The 21,617-nt window shown below is 56.4% G+C and overlaps 8 protein-coding genes and 2 non-coding genes across 10 annotated transcripts; 5 read left to right on the top strand and 5 right to left on the bottom strand.

Moving 5' to 3' along the window:
• Positions 1-1,555: 1,555 nt before the first annotated feature.
• On the top strand, positions 1,556-2,818 carry VDAG_09493 (uncharacterized protein; the record flags this gene model as incomplete). The annotated part of the gene is made up of 1 exon (XM_009658454.1): positions 1,556-2,818. One exon carries the CDS (start codon positions 1,556-1,558, stop codon positions 2,816-2,818), a length of 1,263 nt encoding a protein of 420 aa, XP_009656749.1.
• A 2,356-nt stretch (positions 2,819-5,174) lies between these two features.
• VDAG_09492 (2-oxoglutarate-dependent ethylene/succinate-forming enzyme) lies at positions 5,175-6,511 on the top strand (the record flags this gene model as incomplete). The annotated part of the gene is made up of 4 exons (XM_009658453.1): positions 5,175-5,794; positions 5,858-5,964; positions 6,020-6,141; positions 6,227-6,511. 4 exons carry the CDS (start codon positions 5,175-5,177, stop codon positions 6,509-6,511), a joined length of 1,134 nt encoding a protein of 377 aa, XP_009656748.1.
• A 550-nt stretch (positions 6,512-7,061) lies between these two features.
• On the top strand, positions 7,062-8,164 carry VDAG_09491 (phenylacetaldoxime dehydratase; the record flags this gene model as incomplete). Its single annotated transcript, XM_009658452.1, has 2 exons — positions 7,062-7,437; positions 7,518-8,164. The coding sequence occupies 2 exons, from the start codon at positions 7,062-7,064 to the stop codon at positions 8,162-8,164; spliced, it is 1,023 nt and encodes a 340-aa protein (XP_009656747.1).
• Positions 8,165-8,631: 467 nt separating this feature from the next.
• Positions 8,632-8,736, bottom strand: VDAG_20250. The gene has a single exon. It is a non-coding gene; the product is annotated as a tRNA-Ala (tRNA).
• Positions 8,737-9,264: 528 nt separating this feature from the next.
• Positions 9,265-9,336, bottom strand: VDAG_20249. Its single transcript has one exon. It is a non-coding gene; the product is annotated as a tRNA-Asp (tRNA).
• A 140-nt stretch (positions 9,337-9,476) lies between these two features.
• Positions 9,477-10,424, bottom strand: VDAG_09490 (uncharacterized protein; the record flags this gene model as incomplete). The annotated part of the gene is made up of 2 exons (XM_009658451.1): positions 9,477-9,582; positions 9,688-10,424. The coding sequence occupies 2 exons, from the start codon at positions 10,422-10,424 to the stop codon at positions 9,477-9,479; spliced, it is 843 nt and encodes a 280-aa protein (XP_009656746.1).
• A 1,505-nt stretch (positions 10,425-11,929) lies between these two features.
• VDAG_09489 (uncharacterized protein) lies at positions 11,930-13,177 on the top strand (the record flags this gene model as incomplete). Its single annotated transcript, XM_009658450.1, has 2 exons — positions 11,930-11,932; positions 12,293-13,177. 2 exons carry the CDS (start codon positions 11,930-11,932, stop codon positions 13,175-13,177), a joined length of 888 nt encoding a protein of 295 aa, XP_009656745.1.
• Positions 13,178-14,232: 1,055 nt separating this feature from the next.
• On the bottom strand, positions 14,233-15,405 carry VDAG_09488 (pfs protein; the record flags this gene model as incomplete). Its single annotated transcript, XM_009658449.1, has 1 exon — positions 14,233-15,405. One exon carries the CDS (start codon positions 15,403-15,405, stop codon positions 14,233-14,235), a length of 1,173 nt encoding a protein of 390 aa, XP_009656744.1.
• Positions 15,406-17,070: 1,665 nt separating this feature from the next.
• VDAG_09487 (uncharacterized protein) lies at positions 17,071-17,485 on the top strand (the record flags this gene model as incomplete). Its single annotated transcript, XM_009658448.1, has 2 exons — positions 17,071-17,097; positions 17,150-17,485. 2 exons carry the CDS (start codon positions 17,071-17,073, stop codon positions 17,483-17,485), a joined length of 363 nt encoding a protein of 120 aa, XP_009656743.1.
• Positions 17,486-18,764: 1,279 nt separating this feature from the next.
• On the bottom strand, positions 18,765-19,993 carry VDAG_09486 (uncharacterized protein; the record flags this gene model as incomplete). The annotated part of the gene is made up of 3 exons (XM_009658447.1): positions 18,765-19,523; positions 19,597-19,792; positions 19,899-19,993. The coding sequence occupies 3 exons, from the start codon at positions 19,991-19,993 to the stop codon at positions 18,765-18,767; spliced, it is 1,050 nt and encodes a 349-aa protein (XP_009656742.1).
• Between the last annotated feature and the right edge of the window lie 1,624 nt (positions 19,994-21,617).

Below are 21,617 nucleotides of genomic sequence, written 5' to 3'. Positions count from 1 at the left end.
GAGCAAGATCAGGTGGCCCGCTAAATGCTTGTCGACACGATCAAGCCGACCGCGTGGTGCGGTGTGGGTGTGGGTGTGGGTGGTATGGACGTGGATGCGGGTGAAAGGGTGAAGTAACGAGCCGGTGGTACAGGCTACAAGGTACCTGGCGCGGCTGTCTGGGTCTTGGGGGACAGACACATGTTCTAGCGGGCGACGTGGCGCCGATTGCGGGTGCGCCGTCGCTTGTGGTGCAGTGCTGGGGGAGAGGGAGAGAACAAGGCCCCGTGGAAGGGAAAGGAAAACAAGGTTGGTCTGTGCTGCGGAAGTACCAGGGTACATGCATCGCGCGCCTAGTCCTGGGGAACTGCCCGGATCTTATCCCTATCAGGACTAGCGTGACGAGTCAAGGGTCCGGCTAAGCGCGCTGTTTGCATGGATCCAGCTTGTTTGGAGACAATGCACAAATCGCTGCCGTGCAGGGGGGTACAACCGCGGGGTTGTCACTGCTGGCTTTGGGCCATTGATTTTTGGGAATATGACTCGATTCTATTTCTTTGGTAATGTCTTTGCATGTGGCTTCTGAGATGGCCGTTTTCCTGACGCTTGCTCTTCTTGAGCGAAACTCCTGCTGTTCTTCTTTTGGACCACGAGCAGGTGGTGAGGCATGGACAGTGCACATTCGGAACCCTGCAGCGAAGGACCCCAGAAGCACATCTGCACCTCATCATATCTGCTCATCCGGGCAGCCACAAGCGACGCAACTCTCAATTTCTAAGCCAGTAGTTCAAATGCCGAGTGGACCTACGTTTGAAACACTTGTTTTTGTCTGCGGGCTTCTGCGACAAAGAGCATAAAGACATACCTGTGACGACAGCGGCATTCGCCGGCCATCCATCGTAGAAAGGACTCGGCTGTGGCGATTGGAAGAAAAATGGAGAACGCCGAAAGTTGAAAGTAGAAAATTATCACCGCTCAGATAGTATCATGGCCGGAAACATAGTATCGACGGAGGCTCCCAGACAATTGTACACACCAAGATGACTACCTCGATCGGAGATAACACGACAGCTGGAACGGGGATACAGATCGGCGCTAATGCAAGCGTCTGTTACAGTCCGTATCGCTTGCCCGTGCCGGGCGTGCCTGTCTCGCCTCGACGCGCTGTTCGGCAGCACCAGCCACACCAATCCCAACTGACTGGCTGGCGGGGGCTGAGTCAGCACAGCCCTCGTTTTTGAGTGATCATTTCTTTTCCGATGCTGAGACACTTTGCAAGAACGGGATCCGAAGGTTACAAGACTGCATTTTGAAAAGCAAATAAAAGAAAGAAAAAACGGAACCTTCAGTAGCCAGTAAACCGAGCGCGAATCTTTCTCTGGTCGAACCCTGAGCTCGAAACGTGAGACCTTGCTGGCACCACACCGAACACATGCCTCCCGACCAGTCTCGCTAGCTACTTAGGTACCTAGGTACCTATGTACCTTACCCCACCATCGCCATTGTGACAAAGCTTTGGCTTCCTCCCACATTCTCCAGCAAGCTCCTCTCGACAACTTCATCCTCACCACACGTCATGGATCCAACACTCCTCATCGGCGACATCGTCGAGCGCAAAACGGCACAACTCAAGCCGGTGACTTTCGACGATGCCGACATCTCCTCCACCGGCTTTCCAGTCCACAAAAAGCGAAGCCGCCCATCTGCCTTCAAACAGCAGCGACAGGGCAAGAAGGGAGACGATGCCCCTGCGGTTGCCGGCGCTCAGGCCCGGGCTGCACACGAAGCCAGGTTCGAAGTCGATCCGGCTACGCAAAAGGCGGACTTTGAGGCGGCCGAGCGGCGGCGGATCGATCGAGAGAACCAGGCCAGGCTCGAGAACATGACGCCTGCAGAGATTGCCAGCGAGCGAGCCGAGATGCTCAAAGGACTCAACCCGGCACTGATTGAGAGACTCTTGCAGCGGGCGAACATTGATGAGCGCGATGGTCCCGACCCGTTCGATGTGCCTGGTACACAGGAGGCCTCTCCCAAACCTGCGGCGCCAGAAATCAAAATCGAAGACACGACACTGCCACCACCACCACCTAAGCCGTCAACCCCCACCACCAAGGCGACATCATCATCACCACCAGCGCCCACGCAGCAGCAGCAACACGCACCCATAAACGAAGACCGCGTTCCATCCGCCCCTCCCGAGGACCTCTTCCCGATCAACCAGCAACCAGAACACACGCACTTCCCCCAGCCGCCTGCCCTGCCCGATCTCGATCCCTCCCACCCAGACTTCCTCGCCACGCTCCACGAAAAGTTCTTCCCCAACCTCCCCGCCGACCCCTCCAAGCTTGCCTGGATGGCCCCTCTGCCGACGACAGACAGCCCCGCCGACCGCGACTCCCCTTACTACCCGGGCCAGGCCTCGCTGCCCATCTCGGCGCTTCGCTTTGACTTTCGCGGAGCCATGCTGCCGCCGCGACTGAGCAGGCAGATTCCTGTTTCCAAAGGCCTTCATCACCACGGCCAGGCGCCCGAGGCCGCGGGGTACACAATCGAGGAGCTCTCCATACTGGCGCGGAGTGCCGTCGCCGCGCAGCGGTGCATTGCGTTTCAGACCATTGGCAGGATATTCTACCGGCTGGGCAAAGGCGAGTGGGGAAATAGCGACGAGGACACGTTGGCGAGGGGAATATGGAGCAGTGTTATGGAGGGCCGACTGATGGACAGCCTGGCCGAGGCGGCAATGAAGGAAGGTGGGCACCGGGGGAGCCGGGCGTATGCAACTGAGGCGTTATGGTTGCTGGAGAAGGGAGGGTGGAAGGCGTTGTTGTCGGGGCGATAATTGCGTCTGCTGTCAGGCAGATCGATGACAGCGGATGCGATGAGTGGTGTAGGAATGTCTTGCGACTGAGTTTGCGAAACCGAAGCGGACCAGCGGCGATGGACTCGCTGTATGGCCATGGGCATCAGACATGGCGGAAGGTCTGGCTCGGCTGGTGACGGTGACGGGTCGATTTCCTGTGCAGGGCGCGAAGTCAAGGTTTACATGGGCGATGTCAAGGGAGAAGATGCGGGCGCCGTTGACCGGTCTGGCGTTGGCCGATGTGCTCATTGCGTGATTGGCTGACTTTATGGGCGGCCACAGCATCATCATACACATTTGGCACGCAGCAGAGAACAAGCTTAAGATACCATGAGATCTGCAAGACGCGCTGCAAACAGACACCTGGCACGAACTCTCTCTTTCGGCCATCATCCTCGGTTGGTATATGGTCAATGGTTCGGCTGTCAGCGTACGTCGGTCAACGCCGAGTTTGTCTCAACTGAGCACGTTCTTCAGACCAAGTGTATTTGAAATTATTCAGTGTCCGGTGGAAGGGTAGGAGTCACTACCAGACACGGGAGCATCCGCCCCGCGCCCGCGCACATTATCAGCTCGAGAGCTTCGGAGCGACCGACTACTAAGCCCCTTTTCGAAGCGCGAGTCGCACGACAATCTGGTTGGGGCTGAGGGGACAGGGGTCCGATGGTCCCAACTCCCGAGATGCTCACTTTTCGCCATCTGAGACAGTGCAGGGTTCTGTTTCTAGACCTCTGGATCGGTATTCGAGTCACGAAGCCGACGGAAACAATATCGAGACCTCAGGTTCACGAATCGAGTTGGCAATGCACAGAGACAAGATGGGAATACTCCGTGATTACATTCGGAGTTTTCTGTCACCTTCAGAAGATCCAGCTCCTTGGCTCATCAATTAGAGTGCGATCCGTAATCTAATCGATTCAACGGCGAGGGCTGAGACTCGAAGAACGACTGCACAGAGAGTCAGTTCCCACCACCTGGCCGGATTTCTTTCCCTCTTCAAGAAACTCGCATTCGGAGCCTTGTCAGGGGCCGACAGAGAAAAAGCTTAATCCAAAACTCTATTTCGGCCTCGTACCTCGGGATGCTGGACAGTGTGCGCAACATTCAACTCGGCGACCTCTCCGGCCTGCTCGTATGACCTTGGCGCATCGGCGATCCAAAAGACAATCGAGTTGCTCCATGGAGACATGGGGACTGAGTGCAGATACACCGGGCCACTGTGATACTACCTATAGAGTTAACCTGTCAGCCCATCCCACTTGCAAGGCCTTTCACAGCTGCGGAAAGTGTTCAGGGGCTCCATTGGCCATTATACGCCGTCCTCCCGCGTGTTCCGTCGACTGAATACGTCAGAGGAGGATTCTGGCTTACTTAAGTTGCGAAACCGAGGTGTAACCGACTCAGAAGGTTTCCTGCTCGTCCGGCTCGAGGCAATGTCACCTTGCTTCGTCAACATATGGCACGATCTTTTATCATCTGAGCATATGTTTGACGTCAATGACAAACCCCGCGCGGCACCACCCGCTTTCGAAGGCAACTACGCACACGGACCGAGGGTCGTGATCATACTAGTTTCGGTTCGACTCGCACCACCTTAGTCACACGGGCTCCGAGAGGCTGTGGATCTATATTTAACGTCTGCCTATAACAAGGGAAGCCCGCACATTAAGGGTTCCAGACCGGAGTTCACATTAAGTTTACTAGGATTCGGCAGGGCTATTCGGGGCGGCCTCCGGGCGGCCCGCGTCAACGGACGCCGAAGGCTGCCGTGGCAGTAGTGTCTGCTTTGTCCTGGGTTTTTCCGACTCGTTTGTACTGCATATCCCGGCGGCAGCAAATTGTTTCCGTGAGCGGTGTGTCGTTGCTGTCAGTCTAGATCTCTCTACTTTAAGCTTTCATTTAGGGCTGGCGGCATCCCCATTGGACAAGGCTGTCTGACTCGTACGCCAAGGCGTCTCCCTATCCTCCATGAGACGGCTCGCCGCGAGCCCTTGTTGATGGTGTAGAGAAGGTCGCCGCAGATCCTTGACGTGCAGTTTCCAACATTCCGTGATTGTTCCGCAAAGTGGCTGAATTCATCATGTAGGAACTCTAACATGAGAGGAGGGGGGCTCTGGCCATGGACGTCCACGGAGGGTTCCAAGACTCCGAGTCTGGATGATGGTGTACAGGGAAGGCATCGCGATACTATATAAGAGAGGCATCAGGACCCAAAAGAAGAGAAAGGATCATCAACCCTTCTACACTACTTCAGAGGCCTGCCTATCACTTCAATCTTGAATCAACACATATCCTCTATTCACCACAACATTCACCCTTTTCTCAACACACAAAAATGACCGTCGCCAGCTCTCAGAGGCTCGTCCCTACCAAGGCCGTCAACAAGGCCGTCTCGGGGGATCCCTCAGGCGTTCCTCCTGGCTACAAGGCTGCGATCGGCCAACTCCAGACCTTTGTCTTGCCCGAAACCTTTACGTCAAGCGCCAGTGACGTGAAGCTCGGCAAGGCCATCGTCGCCGCGTGGCAGAAGGACGGCATCCTCCAGATCGCCATGAAGCCGAACCAACAGGCCACGTACAAGGCCGCCAACGCGGCCAGCAAGCGCTTCTTCAGCAAGTCCCACGCCCAGAAGGCGGCCTGCGTCGACAGCCAGAGCTATGCCGGCTACATTGCCAGCGGCGAGGAGCTCACGGACGGCATTGCCGACTACAGCGAGATCTTCACCGTCACGAAGGACCTCCCGCTCGACGAGCCCAGGGTGCGCGCAAAGTGGCCCTGCCACGGACGCTGCCCGTGGCCGGATGTCGAGATGCAGGAGCCCATCCAGCGGTACATGGACAGCTTGGGCGAGAGCGGCGAGATGATCCTCAAGCTGACGGAGCTCGGTCTTGATCTGCCTGAGGGGTCTCTGACGGGCCTGACGCGCGATGGTTGGCATCACCTGCGTGTGCTGCGGTAGGTTTACCCCTGAATGCTTTCCCAAGCTTCTCTGTCTGATTTCTGACGTTGGATGAGTAGATTCCCCGCAACGCATGCTACGAATGGCAAAGGCAAGGATGGCCGTGGCATCGGCTCTCATACCGATTACGGACTGCTCGTTCTCGCGGCAGCTGACGACGTCGGTGGTAAGTGACCAGAACAGCCTGTCGAAATCCCTTGCAAGTGACTTACACCGTTTAGCCCTGTTTGTTCGGCCCCCCGAGAAGGACGAGAACTTTGCCAACTGGGAGAGGAGCGCTGCCGGCTTCAAGGAAGACGACGAGGGCTGGGTGTTTGTGCCCCCTGCAGAGAACGTCTTTACCGTGTTCCCAGGCAAGTGATTGGTTTTCCGAAGGGGCTTGGCAACAAGACTAACCTGCGATCGTACCTACAGGCGACATGATGCAGTTTCTCACAAACTCCGTCCTGCCTTCCACGCCTCACAAGGTCGGCCTCAACATCAAGGAGAGGTTCGCCTTTGCCTACTTCCACGAGCCCAGCTTCCAGGCCGTGATCAAGCCCCTCGAGGGCTACGATGTCGGCCAGGAGCCGAGGGAGGGCATCCACTACGGCAAGCACTTTACCGACATGTTCATCAGGAACTACCCCCAGCGCATCACCACGCAGAGACTTGTTGAAGAGGGTCGCTACGACATGCTCGGGGAAGACAGTCTGCGCACCATGTCTTCGTGAGATGCCTGGCATGGGGGACGGTGGCTGACGGCCGTCTGTGAACAGTCACTACCGATGGATCTGCGTTGATTTAGGAGCGCGTTAGATTTGACTTTCGAGATTAGATTAGATGTAGACATGACAGCAATGAACGGACCAACAGAACATTCACTCAACACACCCTTATGAGCCGACAACTCGTCATTTTGACACTATGTGATTTTGGACCTATAAGATTCTGGCAGCGTGATCTCATACTTCCAGTTCGCTGTGGATAGTTAGGGGTTCGTGCCTGTTCGCCGGACAATGAGACGACATTTCAACGCTATGAACATGTGCGATGAAATAATCTCTGGCAAGCTCGATTTTTGAGGCCGTCGAAGCTTTCCTGAAGAAAGGCATGATCCTCAAAGAGCTTGCTCACTAGAAAGCAACGGAACGCGAAACCAATGTGGCATAGTCAAACGGAGGACTGTACAGATGGATGTTGGAGAATCGGAGTGGCACGACGAGGGGCACATTAGCTAGCTTCCCCTCACGTCCGCGGCTCCTCGACAATCACCCTCACACCATGCCTTGTCCAGGCCGCACGTATCCGCTGCGCAAACCCAAGAACCACCGTCTCCCTATTCCGCGATGGCACTTGGCGCTCGCTCCGGGGGTCACACACGTCTTCACCGCGTACATTGGCGTCCAGCGCCACGCGGCGGACGAGACGTGTCTGCGGGCCGACGCCCAGATCGCCTCGGCCATTCGCGCCTGGCTCGAGGCTGACCATGGACCGGCTGCCTTCGAGGCATTCACCATGATTGACGGCGCCGAAGCGACAGACACGTCCGTCTGGGTGTGCTACTGGCAAGATGCAGACATGTACGACGCCGCGCTGACGCAGCTCGCCCTGCCGGCCTTGTTCTCGCGGCTGGGGAAGCGCGATCGCGAATCCGTCGGTCTCTGGCGCGAAGTGTTTCGCCCACCCGCTCTCCCCGAGGCTGGAGACCAAACTACTCCGGCCTCGACTACCTGCCAGGCCTCGCACGACTTCCAGGGACGACGACGCCGGAGCACGATCGCTCAGCGTACTGGGGCGCCGCGCGGGATCGCATCCCGGACTCGGCCCACGATCTCTTCCCGAAGCCCACGGACCTCGAAAGTCTCCCGCCCGACAGTGCCGTCCAGGGACGCGGCCAGCACCTGGTGGGCACGAACCCTCGGAATCTCGTCCACATCCGGTCCGGCCAATTCTGGGAACCCTGCGGCCAGCAAGAGGCGGACGCGTATGAGCGGAAGCTCGAGCCGACGCTGCACTCAGGACTGCGCTATCTCATGGAGCACCCGCACGAGACGGAGGCCATGAGCGTCCGCTACCTCCGCAACGAGGGCGAAGCGACGGCGTCCGGCCGACCGCGCAAGGAGTCCTGCGGCGCGGCCTTCTTCAGCAATCTCGACAGGCTGGAACAGTGGGCCAAGACGCACCCCTCCCATCTTGCCATCTATCGCGGGGCGCTGTCGCATTACAAGGCGTTTGGCGACCGGAGGCGCTTGCGGACCTGGCATGAGGTCTCTGTGCTTCACGAGGGGGACGCCCGGTTTGAGTATATCAACTGCGCGCCTGCCACGGGGGTCATGCCGTCGATCAGGCTTGAGGCGAGGGACTTTTCGTTGTTGACTGTCTGATGATGAGCCGTTCAAGAGGCGAGCAACTAGCCTCGTTATTTGGAGTCTGCGAGATCAGTACGCTTTGCTCCGCTTGCCGCTTGCCGCTTGCCGCTTGCCGCTTGCCCAACGCCTTTTTCCTTATCGTGCTATTGCAGGGGCGGCAACGCTCCTCGTGTGCTCGCATGCCTATCGAGCCATCCACAAGACCAACCGACGGATTAAAACAAAAGATCGCAAGAACCGGTCACCTACAGTGCTGGCTCACTCACTAACCAGTACTTGCTGCTATACACTGCCCTCCCATGAGAACACGTTGCCTCCTCCCAAGAACGGAAGCTCCCCTCACGCATCCCTCCATCACCGCAACTACGCCTCCAAATCTTGAACTCAGAAAAAGCCGGGCAAAAGCTACACGGGTCGTCATGTGATAGCCATCATTCTACTCAACATGACAGGACACCATGATCCTCGGCAAAAGCAAAAGATGGACAATGCGCGAATCGAACGCGCGACCTTCAGCAGACAGTATCGTGAACGATCCCAAGACCGTCAGATGCTAAGCAGACGTTATACCACTAAACCAATCGCCCGATTTGTTGAAGCAGCGGCTCGGTGGTGGGGGTCTTCACTCGTGTGCCGAGGCGAGGCAGATTTTGCGAGGGCTGGTGGGGAGGGCTCGGTCGAGACCGGGGCGAGAGGGGCCTGGATGGAAGCTTACAAGTTGAGGACCCGACGATTCGAGCGTCGTCATTGTTTGCGAGGAGGGAGGATGCCGTGTGCGAGGTGGCCTGGTAGACATCGGAATACGGCTGTGCATTTACACGGTATTGCAGCCCTGGGCCTGATCCCCACGTTGGGTAAATAGGCAACCCAGAAAGTATAGACCGGGATTCAACACCTAGCTAGACGTCCGAGAGAGATATGCATGTATCATGTGATGACTCTTTGTTGCAGTTGGCTTTCGGCGTCTCAGTCCAGCCCTACTCACTCAGAGGTCCTAATAAAGGCTGAAATATAGTCAAACGTTGATCAGTCAAGTTACCCATTCTCAGCGGACGCATGTGACTGGCCGAGGTGAGCAAAAGCTAAATTCGACTGCACCCGAATCAGCAAAAGTTCTTCCGATCGGGGAATTGAACCCCGGTCCCCGGCGTGACAAGCCGATATCCTAACCACTAGACTAATCGGAAATTGATGAAAATAGTATCGCAAGATTGAATCATGCTCTGCATGGCCTTTCCATGATAGGCAATCTCCACAACATTTCATCATACCAATTTCACACGCTCTCAGGTCGAGACGAGACGTATTCATCTCATCGTGAGTTCCTTCAGGCGCCCCAGCCGTTGTACGCACTTTCCACCATCTCGACAACTCTGCAATGATGCGACGCATGACGCTTTGACCGAAACGACGACGGACGCTCACGACGAGATCTGGATGGTGGTGTCAGCCAGGTAGAAGCTGCGGTTCAATGGCTACCACGCAAGACGCAACGAGAAGTTTGTCACCGCCCCTTCCATCGCACGCGGCTGGCATACTTTGCAAACTTGGCGACATCCTCCTCGGCAAGCAGCAACTCAACGGTGTAATAATGCCTAGCCAGCTCCTCGTGTCCAGCAAAGCGATGCACAAACGAGTGGCACAGTCGACAGAGCCATGCTACATTGTCGAGATCTTCGGGCGGGTGCCAGCCCCTCCGAACAACCTTTTCGTGCACGAAGCGCGGAATGAGATGGTGATATGTCAGGGGGATCCAATCGCGACCACACAGTTCGCATCCGTCAGCCTGGTTGCGAGTTGCACGTGGTGGTGGCGGCGGGGCGGTGAGCGCGGTGATGTACTCAGTCAGAACCGGGGCCAGCAGCTCAGGGACGCCACGGGAAAGACCATCGATGATGCCGTAAATCGTAAGCGAGTCTGCCACATCGGGGTCGAGTGTTGGAAGGATAGCGGACACGTCGGCGCCGGTCAAGGGCAGGGCATAACGTGTCTGGAGGTCAGGATCGGCAGTCCATGTGGCATGTGTAAGCGACTGCAGGTCGGCGGGAACGCTTTCAAAAGTTTGCGTTGCGATGTAATCAGTAAAGTCGGCTATGTCTTCGGCGTCGTTTGGAGTCTGGCTGTTGCTGGTTGGTGCCGCTTGTGAGGTAACGTGGCGGGTTTTCTTCGTGCGGCGCTTGGCTTTGGTTGACGACTTGGTCATATGCTCGACAATTGCGGCTGATAGACAATCCCGGAATATTTCAAACTGCGGTGTGTCTTCAGAGTTGCTCATGATGGGTTTTGGCCAATTGTTATGTCGGCGAGTGAGACGGGTAAAGTTGAGACGTCGTAAGTGTATGACGCACGTGCGATGCGCTTGAGGACGGCGCTCGTGTGGGGCAGTGTGATGCTGGCTTGAGAATATCCTGGATTGGCGTTGGTGGATGACATGGTCATCAATGTAGACGACGCTGCTTGGTATGACCGTTTCAGTCAAACCGAGAATTGATTCCGTTCACATGATATGAGGCCCTCATTCGAGCACCTTACCAGCATCGGCCCAGCACAGGCAGTAAGAAGTCAAAAGAAGCTCGGCGAACTAGAATCGCACATATGCAGCCCACTGCGGCACGGCTGTATGCGTCACCGGCGACAGCGCAGAAGCCGCCGTGGCCCCCCACCGAGCGAGCGACTTACCATAGACTGTCCTCGATGTGCCGTAGACTGTCCTCGAGCACGACTGGCAGCATGCAACAGCGAGGCCAGCAAAGGCGAACGCCAAGTTAAACGCAAGACGGATGTCTCGGGTCGACGAGGCAATCTCAAGACACCCCACTAACCTTGTTCATCACCTGGAACAGTGTGGACGAAAGACCAGTTCTGCTGCGGGGGTCCGGATGGCGCCAGGTCAGCTGGTGCGAGACAGATGAGTGAGGCGTCGGCAGACAGCAGAGAGGCAGTGCCGCGAATGATGTGCCTGAGAATGCCTTGGCACTGACCGGACCGAAGAGGATGTCACGATGGTATGGGCGTGATGTGGACAAGACGATCGAGGGTGTGCCAAGGACGAGATGCCAAGAAAGGGATGCACGAAAGGGGAAGAAGGGGACAGAAGTGTACAGCAGGGGAATAAGGGGATGCGTGAGGGGTCGCTGCGAGAGCCTGAGGTAGGGAAGGTACCACGGTGCTGGGAGCACCTGCCCATGCCCACTGGTGTGTCCTTTCCCTTTGCTGCCTTGGTTCATCGCATCAGGAAGGGCCGGCCGGGATGCCATCGGCAGGAGTCTTGACAGCTGACGGATAGGGGTCCGGCTTTGGGGGTGTTAGGGGGGGCGGGTCGCTGTAGTGGCTCTCGGTTGCGGATGAGTCCAGTGCGCGGGTGGGGGGCCTACTACGTCATGGTCATGGTCCATGGTCCCTACCTTGCCTTCCCTAGTCTCTCTTTCCCTCCGCCTCCACCTCCAACATCCACCCCCGCGCACCGCTTCTAGTGCTGGTGCTCGTGCTTGTGCTGGTGCTACTCCTCCGTGACCCCCCCCCTCCCCCTCGGATCATCATACCATCCACTTCAATCATCCCCCACGCAGTCGATCATTCCATCAGATACTATCAAATGCTGCTCACCGAGGTCAACCTGTCCAGTCAAACACAGTACACCACCAGACGAGACAACACGCGAGACAGGTTGATCGGACGCTCCCTCTCGACACCTGAAACTAGCCTTATCGCGGAAGAGGCAATGTCAAGCTGTCACCGGCTGCGGCACGTCTACAGTACCACCCGCGGCAACACGTCACGATGGTCTGTCCCTGTCAGCTAGTGACCCCGGGCCCGTGTCGCCGCGGCACGCCCTCCACGCCGCCCCCCCCCCCCCCCGTCACGAACATGACATCGTGGACCCGCCATGGCTCTCCCACCTTGTCATCGGTTCCTTGAGGTTCCTGACCAACTTTGATCTGCATTGTCCCAATAGGAACAAGACGTCGGGCTTGCGGCAATCCCTCTCGTCCGCGGCCTCCAAGTACAAGCCTTCGCCAGACCTTGGACACTTTATCGATTCGTTTCCACTCTGGCTCTCAATCTTCTTCACCCAACATCACCCAATGTCAAGGTAGCAAGCACATCACGCCCAACCACCACAAACACCACACCACCATGCAGCTCTCCAATATGATGGCGAAGGAGGGCCACGCTGGTGCATGCATCGTCACAAATCCAATCGCGCCCTCAAAGTTTGATACCACCACTACCACCAGCACACCGACTACGAAGACCCGTATAACCTCAGACCATGAGCAACCCCTCGAGCAAACATTACAAGGCACCTACATCGACACAATCGCCTCCGTCTCCGAACCCGTCTCCTCATCCACAGACATCCACCACCTCATCACCCTCCTGACTCTCGCCTACAACGTCCGCACCCCGTCCCCAACCCAGCAAGACCGCCTCGCAACCCTCATGCGCACCCTCTCCAGCGACCGCCTCTCCCACGTCCGCACCCCCGCCTACCCGCACGGCTTCTCCCGCGAAGAGGTCACCCACGCCTTCGCCCGCCTCCTCTCGCCCGTCCTCAACGGCCTGACCGGCCTCGTCGAGTTTGAGCACGCCGTCAACGCCGAGGACGACGCCGCCTCCTTCCGCCAGTTCTGGACCCTCGACGACCGCAACCTCCTCGCTGACGCCGTCGCCGGCACGAGTCCCCCCGTCGCTGCCAGCGCCACGGCCGTGCCGCCCGAGTTCCTCGAGACATTCGTCGGCGACAAGACGGCGCACAGGGTTGCCCTGACGAGGAATCGCGGCATGCTGGCGCTTGTGCCGGGCTGTGTAGGCGCCGAGGATGAGATCTGGTCCGTGAGCGAGCTGAGTGCGCCCGTCATCTTGAGGAAAGAGGCGGGTGAGGGAGAGCCGGCTGTTTTGGAGGGGTACATCCACGGCTTTTGCGATGGGGACGTCGAGAGGGGTGGCGAGGAGGAGAGGTATAGGGACGTCGACCTGCCGCTGTCGTCTGTGGCGGTGGGGCTCGCGGGGAGCATTCCATGCTGAGAAACCATTGAGCAGGCGAGGTGAGGACCAGAAGGGTCAGAGCAAAACACGTCTGTCTACCTCGTGGCTTGGACCGAATGCGGAAACCCTGATCTGTTCAACCCCGACATGAACACCGATGCGACCCAGGTTCACGGCAGTTTCGCCCATGGATGCCATCTACACGGGGTTACTTCAAGGGTTTATATTGAAACGAGAGTTTCGCCATCTCATGCATCAGGCAACTCGACATACAACGCTTAATGCTGTGAAGCTTGGCCGGCTGCTGCCAGTCCTGCTGGCTGTACGACGACAGTCTACGTGTCATATCAAGCCAAATATCAGATGGGGACAATTACCAACACGAATTGCACCTACCAGCGGTTGATATCCCACAGAACCAGGAACCCCAGGTGTTCCTAATCCATCATCGAATATCGAGTGCAACCTGCAAGAGACTAGAGAACTCATGGATGGAGCACTGAGTGGCGCAGAAGCACTTCACAATTCGGCTTTCATTGCTCGTGTATAACATACTTATCTATGTACGATGTGGACTATTTTGATATAAGGCTTCTACAACGAGCGAGCGAGTGTCTATTCGAAGAAGAAATGAGGTTGTGACTTCCAGTGTGCGAACATGCGGCCAACATCTTCAAGGGTTAATTGCAAAGTTATAGGCCATCTCTCACTATTTGAAAGATTTAAATGATCATGAAAGATCAAGTCACTTAAAAACAAAGACCCGCGAGCCTAGACGTAACGCTCTGCCTTCCTTCGAAGATCTAACTCCACCTCAGCACCGGTTGTCGGGGAAAGGTAGAAAATAGAACAAAAGATTCTTCCGCAGTGTGCTCCAAACATAGAATACAGAAAAAACCCGACTTCTGACCCTCCCCAGGTAAGGGGCTCCCTGCAGCCCTGTGTATGTGCCTTTGCGGTCTGGTACTCTTACCACCCCCCCTTAGGCCTCCTGTATCTCCTCGTAACTGTCTCTTGACAAAGACAGACACCAGTTTCATTTGCATACATATGTAGCCGCGGATAGGGGTGATGCGGACGATAGATCGAGCTTCTTATCGGGATGAGCCATTACGCTGGAACGCGCCAGCATTATTGATCATGGCATAGCGGGCCATGCTCTTGTTGACCTCCTTGTTCGTGCCTGGTCCAACACCATACATAGACATAGCGACATACTCTTCAATGAGGGCCTTTGCTGTCGATGCTGCCGTAGCCGCGGCAAAGTTTTGCCATCCCTTTTGCTTGTGGCTGTCGGCGTAGTCGCACACGCCCTTGACAACGAGGCACGGCAGGTTTCCCCACAGGCCTGCACCCTCCATCTCGAAACCCACAACTTGATGACGCTGGACGAGTCGATCACGGGCCTCGCCGCTCCTGACGACCATGTCGCCAGAAGCTACGCGTCCGATGAATACGAGCGGCGTTTGTGCTTCCGACTGGCGCCCTTCCCTTTCGTGTTGATACTTTTCGACCACGCGCTTTCGTTGGACCAGGAATCGCTCGTCACAACCAGTCAAGCCACAGGCCAGCTTACGAGAAGCAGCGCAAATCGGATCCGTGCCTCGTTGATTGTTGGCGCATATGCATGAAGAGCCAAGATGATGCTTATGGATGTAGTCGGCTCTGAACAGCTGGTCTCGCTGGGCTCCGGGGTGGTCGTAGCTCGAATCCCGACGTTGGGCCAACGCCTTCTTCTGCAACTCTTGAAGAACGGTCTTGACTCGATTCTGCAGCCGCGGGCGCCCTTTGGCCTCCAGGTGATCGACCATATTCTGAAGATCCGTTGGGAGTGGGATCAGGGCGTCCTCGGACTTGTCTCTGGTCGCAAAGCCATCCGGATTTTGGGTCCCGAGGTCATACTGAATGACATTCGTACTGATGACCACATCGCCCAACACAACCTCCTCGCCGTTGGTCGATGTTGGCGCCCCCCCGCAGATTCCCGTGAGCAACACGAGTCGAAGCCTCGGGTAGCTGAACCGAAGGCCCTCGGCGGCGCGTGCCGCGACGGCCTTACCCATCCTTGGCTGCAGCAAGAACACAACATTGGTGTTGCCCACACGCCCAGTCACATAATGGTTCTGGTCTCCAGGGGCCCGACCATATCGGCCGCCATCTTCATCCCAGCACTCGTCGATGAGGATGGAGGCAGCGTCGAACTCGAGCGGCAGCGCGCACACAATGGCGACTTCAAAGTCGTTACGGCTGCGAGGTGCGGTCGACATGGCGGGGGATTTCTGAGACGGTACAAATGGGAACAAACAGTGGCTCTGGGAGCGAGCGCTGCTCCTGTTGCGGCATGATGGACACACGAGGCTTTTTATCGACTAACACTGTTGGGAAGCGCTCACTTGCCCTCCATGTTGGCCGGGCCGCAGCCCAGTTGGCCCACAGCTCAAGTGATTACCAGCTGCGTGGCGATCGGTTACAGCGCTGCGGGCCTCGCACTGCGAGGAGGATTGAGAAGCTGGGCGGCTCCCAGTGCTGATGCCAATCCTGCCGTCAGTTGCTTGGCGCGCGCGTACACCAGTGGTTGGATAGTGGCAGCAGGTGTAAAACGAGGCGACAAGGGTGCGAACGACACCAGGACTTTTCTGCTGCATCAAAGTCGGTCTTTGGACGCCACGACTTGGCTCGCAAGCCCTCGAGTTTATTCTAGGCAGCGCAGGGCAACATGGCTTGCTGGTTACGCGCTGAGGTACAGTGTGTTGAGGCGAAGCTTCTCTGGAGCTTATTTGGTCATGCAACAAGCATGACCAAGAATATCCGGCAGCACCAAAACTCATCCTCCTGGATGTATACGTGCCCGGTCAGTGACGTCGCGATTCCGAATGGCGTCTTCCATACTCTAAGATGCGGCAACAGGCGGTCGATGTACGCTGCCGGGATGTTATGAAGTAGAGCTTTCGAAAGTATTTCGACAAGAGATATAGCTAGGATTTATTTCGAAGTCATTCTTTCGGCAGCTTTGGATCGCAGATCTTGATCAAGGCGTTTCCGCAACACTGTGGTGAGGATGGTGACAATTGAAAGCTCCCGAACCAGACGTCACTGTGTGGCAGAAAAAGCCTGCAGAGTGCGCAAACTTGGGAAGATCTTCTTCTCTCCGGCGGTGGCTTAAGACAACCCCGATCCCAGGTTTTCATGTTATTGTGTTGTTAACAGCCTTCTAATTGTAGATACCAGGGCAAATGGGCAGTACAAGAGCATTGCTGTCTCCCCGAGAGTAGTTGCGTGCAGCTCCGTCTCCCAATGGCTACCAGAGGGGCTATTCAAACATAGAGTCACAACAGACATGCAGTAGTCAGCGTCAACTGCGACATGGAGATCCATCAAAACCATGCCGCTACTGAATTGCTTCTTGAATTTGCGGTCACCGAGATCCGGCGCCAGTCCAAGAACAGTGCCTCAAGCTCATGGCCGGTTATTTGAGGGAGAATACAGGTCAAAGCTACACGGCGGATAGAACGCAAACGATCTCTTTCCGTAGCTTCAAGTACGAGGTCCAATTAAGATATCAAGACGAAGCCTCCATCGCCGCTCCGTACCTTATTAAGCTTTACGTTCTACAGAAGCAGTGAAGTAACCCACTCGCTGGTGGACTGTGTGAGTCCACGACTCTGCCACGACGATGCATAGTGGTAGTGGGACCACGGATTGTTCTAGTATCCCGAATACCGAGTTCAAATGCCCGTCTCAGATACTGATCCCGACATTCGGTCTACAGCCCTCTCCTATCCTACAAGGTTGCATAGGAGCTAAAGCCGGCTCTTCAGCTCCCTTTGCGGTGCGAGTACCATATGAAGGCTGATTTACTCACCGATGAAATAAGCTAAAATAACCAAGTCAGTCAGAGCCTTCGAACGCTCTGCCCCAATCCCACATATGCCATGGCCCTTCCCGGGTCCTGGTACTGGGTACGTCAAACGCCAGACCTCACCCGAGATTGGGGTTTTTAACTCTTCGCAGGCGAATCCGACGGGAACGATCACAATCGACGGCAAGCCGGCCAGCATCGACCCAGCGCAATCCTACGCACTTTCAGGTGACAGTGGGGCAACTTCCACATTGGAACAGGCTACCACGCGCTCTGGTTCTACCTGGAGACCGGAGAGGTTCTCATCTCGTGGAACATGGAGGCAGATCGAAACGGCGTGTCAACGACGGCGTCCGCGTCCGTGTGGCATCCCAGCAGCCTGCACGAAACGATCCCCGTCGTCCCAGAATCCCGCGCCTCGGAAACTAGCACCAGCCGACAACCGGGCTAAATACTTCAACCGTTTCTTTCTGGATCTTCAGGCTTGAAGCCCTAATTTTGTCTTCCACAAGTGAATCCCCGATGCGGAACGCCTACGCTTCCGGAGCACAAGAAGCAGTAGATTACGATTTCTGAGTCGTACGGGGAAGGCAGCGGGCGGTGGAATGGAAGGCAAGTTAAGCTGCAAGGAGATGTGGAGCAACTATCTATGCTTAAATGAGTGGCTTCGGCCTTTCGTGTCTATGACATTGTTCAGGGAGAGGAAGAGAGTTGTCATTGAGAAAAGAATTGTATTGGGCCAATATTGGGGGATTGCCTGGGTTAGTGATCACCGTATGGGATTCACTGATCGGGTGATCACCGGGGCTGGTATTCACTGCTTCCAGGAGCACGTAATCTACGGCTTATATGATCTTTGAGTCAGATGGGTATATCTGATGCACATGGGTAGCAGTGATTCGGAGACATGGCATCAATCTTTCATCACAAGTCTTATGTCACTTACCCTACCTATCCAGAGCTCTCAGGAATACCCACAATACTGAATCATGGTTCACATAACTAGTGAAGCCCTCTCAACAAGTTATCGTTGGAAAGAACTGTCATGTAAAAGAATTGCCACTAGAACAGTGTGACCAGTCATCTCTCCGATTCGTCAATGCTAGCAACCACTCCATTCTCCAAGCCCAACGAGTCGACGAAGAGATCGCACAAAAGAGCCCACACCCGCCAGACTAAAATAAAACTGCACATGCAGCCGTACAGTAGCCAAGAACCGAATCAAGCTTGCAGAAAATTCACCATCGGTGCTTCGCCATGACGATCCCGCTTTCGTCAGTGAGGCTCGAAGGCGCTGCAGCATGTTGGGTTGCATGGAATGAACCTTGACACCGCATCTCCATCTTGACTGATCTACAGCTACGCTGCCTTCGCTTTAAAGCATCGACCGACGTACATCAGCCTCACGTATCTCCCCACGTGTCTTCGTGTTGGCGCCGTTCGAGGCGCAGCACTTGGGGAAATACTTGATCAGTCATCGTCTGTCGCCAGGTAGAACCTAAATGCTTCATGTACAATTGTGTGTATTCAAAATGAGCAAGAACAAACGCCATCAAGCCAAGAACAATGCCGTGTATTGATCCCAACGCCGACCCAAATAAACAAGTATAACCTCAAGACCGCTGTCCATAGAATAAACCCAAATGATCTTGTCAAGACTGTCATGAAGAAAAAGGATGAATGTAATGTCAACGAGAGAAAGAAATGGGGTATATCCATCACCAATGTAACCAAAACAGCAAGCCTCCCCACAGCCCCTAGGTCCAACTACCTCCTCTCCGTAGAGCTCAGATCTTCAAACTCAATCGTCGGCACGGGCGGGCGCTGCCGCGGCCACTGCGGATCACTGCTGCTACGCTGCCTGTGATGACCCAGCAGCGCCACCTTGTCGCCGCTCTGGCGGTGGGACTGCCGTCGATGATGCTCGTGCTGCGTCTGGGCGTGGTGCTCCTCCTCGTCGTATTCGTCCAGCTCCGGCACGGCCACCAGCCCGTGCGAGCTGCCCCAGCTCGGGGCGCGGCCTATCGAGTCGCTCAGCGGCCGGGCGCTATCCAGCGTCCCACCAGTAACAACGACACCGGTGCTGGAGCTCGAGACGGTATTCGTCGTCGCACTGCTGACGCTGCGGTGGGGCCAAGGCACCGCATCAACGGCCCTTCTGTAACTGTGCTCGCCGGACATGCGACGCTCACGCTCCATCATGTATTGCTCGAACTGTGTGTCTCGCTCATTGTTGTAAGAAGACCCGGCGCGACCGATGGAAGTCAGAGATGCCGGGGCTTCGGGTTGGCTCTGGTACACGGCAGCAGGGTTGTAAAATGAAGAGCCGGAGAAGCGGCGCAAGGAGCTCTCGCTCAGGGAAGCAATGGACAGGCGACCGCTCTTCGAAGCCGTTCGCTGCTGGTTCTCCTGGTCGTTGTAGCCATACGCCTTGATGTTGACGGGATAGTGGTAATCGTCAAAGGAAGCCAGGCGACGGTAGGTCATGATGGAGTAGATCGTCGGTATCAGGATGGCGACGCTGAGCTGTTAGACAAGAAATGCAAGGGTCAGAAGAGGGGTTTGCTTACATCAGGATGGAGTCCATGACCAGGCCGACCAAGCTGTAGTGGCGATCCTTCCTCTGGCTGTACATGACCACATCGACGGACATGCCGCCACAGGCGCAAACCGTCTTGACAACATTGGTCGCGACCATAGTCCATGGTGTAAGGGTCTCAGCGCCGAGCTTGACGAACTCAATCAGTGTGAGAATGAGAATGATGAGTGGCAGGCCGAGATTGGTGATCTCCCATCTGCACCTTGTTAGTCAAGATACGCGGCGAGCAGCGGCTGGGTGTCGAGGCGCACACTAGCTCCGTGGCTCGAACGTTTCCCCCCTTCCTCTTGTCTTCCTCGTACTCTCGAACAGAATGAGCCAGTCTCCACGAAAATAGTCCAATGGTCGCCAGCAGTAGAGATATCTGTAAGACCCAGCACGGCAGCAAGATGGACATGCGCCACTTTGCCCGCCCAAACTGGGCCTGTTGCCGGTGTAGAACCATGTTGGTTTGTGTTGCGGGTCTCAGTCTTCCGTCTTCAGTGTCCAAAGGTCCGGCCTCGGGTGTCTCAGTTCGTTCTGGCGGCTGCTTGCAGATTTGGCCCCAAGGAGTGGCCCGGTTGGGGGCTTTCGAGTCTGTTATAAGTCGCAGGCCGTCCTAGAAACGTCTTGCATGGACAAACTTATGCACCGGTACTCGGCACGACGCTAGCGGGGATGAAAACAGCGGAGTTGGGATGTGGCTGTGAAGTTGGCCGTTGGGTCGAGCCGTAGAGTGCCGCGTCAAGCTATATAAAGACTACCTCACAATGACGGGATGAGACCCCACGTAGCCTTAAGAGCCAAGGGGCCCTTGAAGCCTAGAAGGAGAAGGTAAAAGGATGGTTTGGACGGCGTGCGCCAGGGTCCTGGATCGCTCAGCCTCCGAGCCTTGAAGCCCTCATGCCCGAAACTTCCTACATGCGCTGCCCAGGGATGACGGTCAAGCAGGCAACCAGACAGACGGGCGAGCGGTGAGATGCGGCGGCCACGATGACTGGATTTGCTCTGCCCTGTTCATCCATTACACTGGCAAGACTGGGCGCCGCATGCTGGGATCAGGACTGGAGTGGGAAATGACCCAATGGCCGGTTCGGGGAGGCGGAGACAAGCGGGTCGTCCAAGCTCGTGGTTGGTGTCTGTTGGCCGACTCACGATGGTTTGCAGATGTGACGAGCTGAGCGTGTTGGTATTTGGCAGTGCGCCTAGGTGGCTTGGGGCTGAGTTCGCTTAGTCGCCAGTGAGCATTCTGACCGCCCATCACCAAAACTGCCGTGAATGGAATCACGTCGAGTGAGGCTCCGAACTCGTCGTCGGTGTTCTTCTTCGAGCTTGCATTTCGTTCTTGGACTCATCCGCGGAAGGATCCTGTTGCGCGTTTCGAGCGTCTCATCTCGCTAGGAGACAAGCGCCCCTAGACGACAGGAGCCCACTCTCTCTGTCTTCCTGAAGGATTCTGTTCGGGACCGACGGTCTGGTAAGCTGGCCTGGCTTGACTCGTCCAGGGTCCTTCAGTCGCCAGATCGTCAGAGCACAGGCTTCGTCGCAGTTGGCGGCAGCCTTGGCCTGTTGGCAGCATCAAGGTGCAGGCGACATTGGGGAGAGAGCTCCGACGAGTGACCAAAGTCACGGAGCCAACGGAGCCTCCAGCGATCCATGCGTCAAGACAGGGCTGACTGGGTGGGGGAGCACATTGGGAATCCGCCCCGGCACGGAGCTAATTTGGGTGACGGGTTCCTGAGAGGGGCCCTAGCGTTCGAGCTCCCAGGCTTGCCAGGCTGGGGCTGAGCTGCTGGCTGTCGGTCGGGTCATTCCTGTCCGCCAGTTGAGGCATTTGCCGGCGTGTGGGCTGAGTCAGAAGTTGCCAGCAGAAATGCTGCGAGAGGTCAGCGAGGGCTTCAACGATTCGATGCCTGGTATGTTGTGGAACGTCCTGCGGCGATGATGAATCGCCCTGGTGAGGTGGTCAGCAGGGAGGCGCGTCTCGATGATGGGTTTGATGGAGTGCCAGGCGTGCCAGGCGTGCCAATGCGGAGCGGATG

Source organism: Verticillium dahliae, genomic scaffold (genome assembly GCF_000150675.1).
Source record: "Verticillium dahliae VdLs.17 supercont1.26 genomic scaffold, whole genome shotgun sequence".
Lineage (NCBI taxonomy): Eukaryota > Fungi > Ascomycota > Sordariomycetes > Glomerellales > Plectosphaerellaceae > Verticillium > Verticillium dahliae.
The sequence above is the reverse complement of the archived record's forward strand: the minus strand, read 5'-3'. Positions and strand labels throughout refer to the sequence as shown.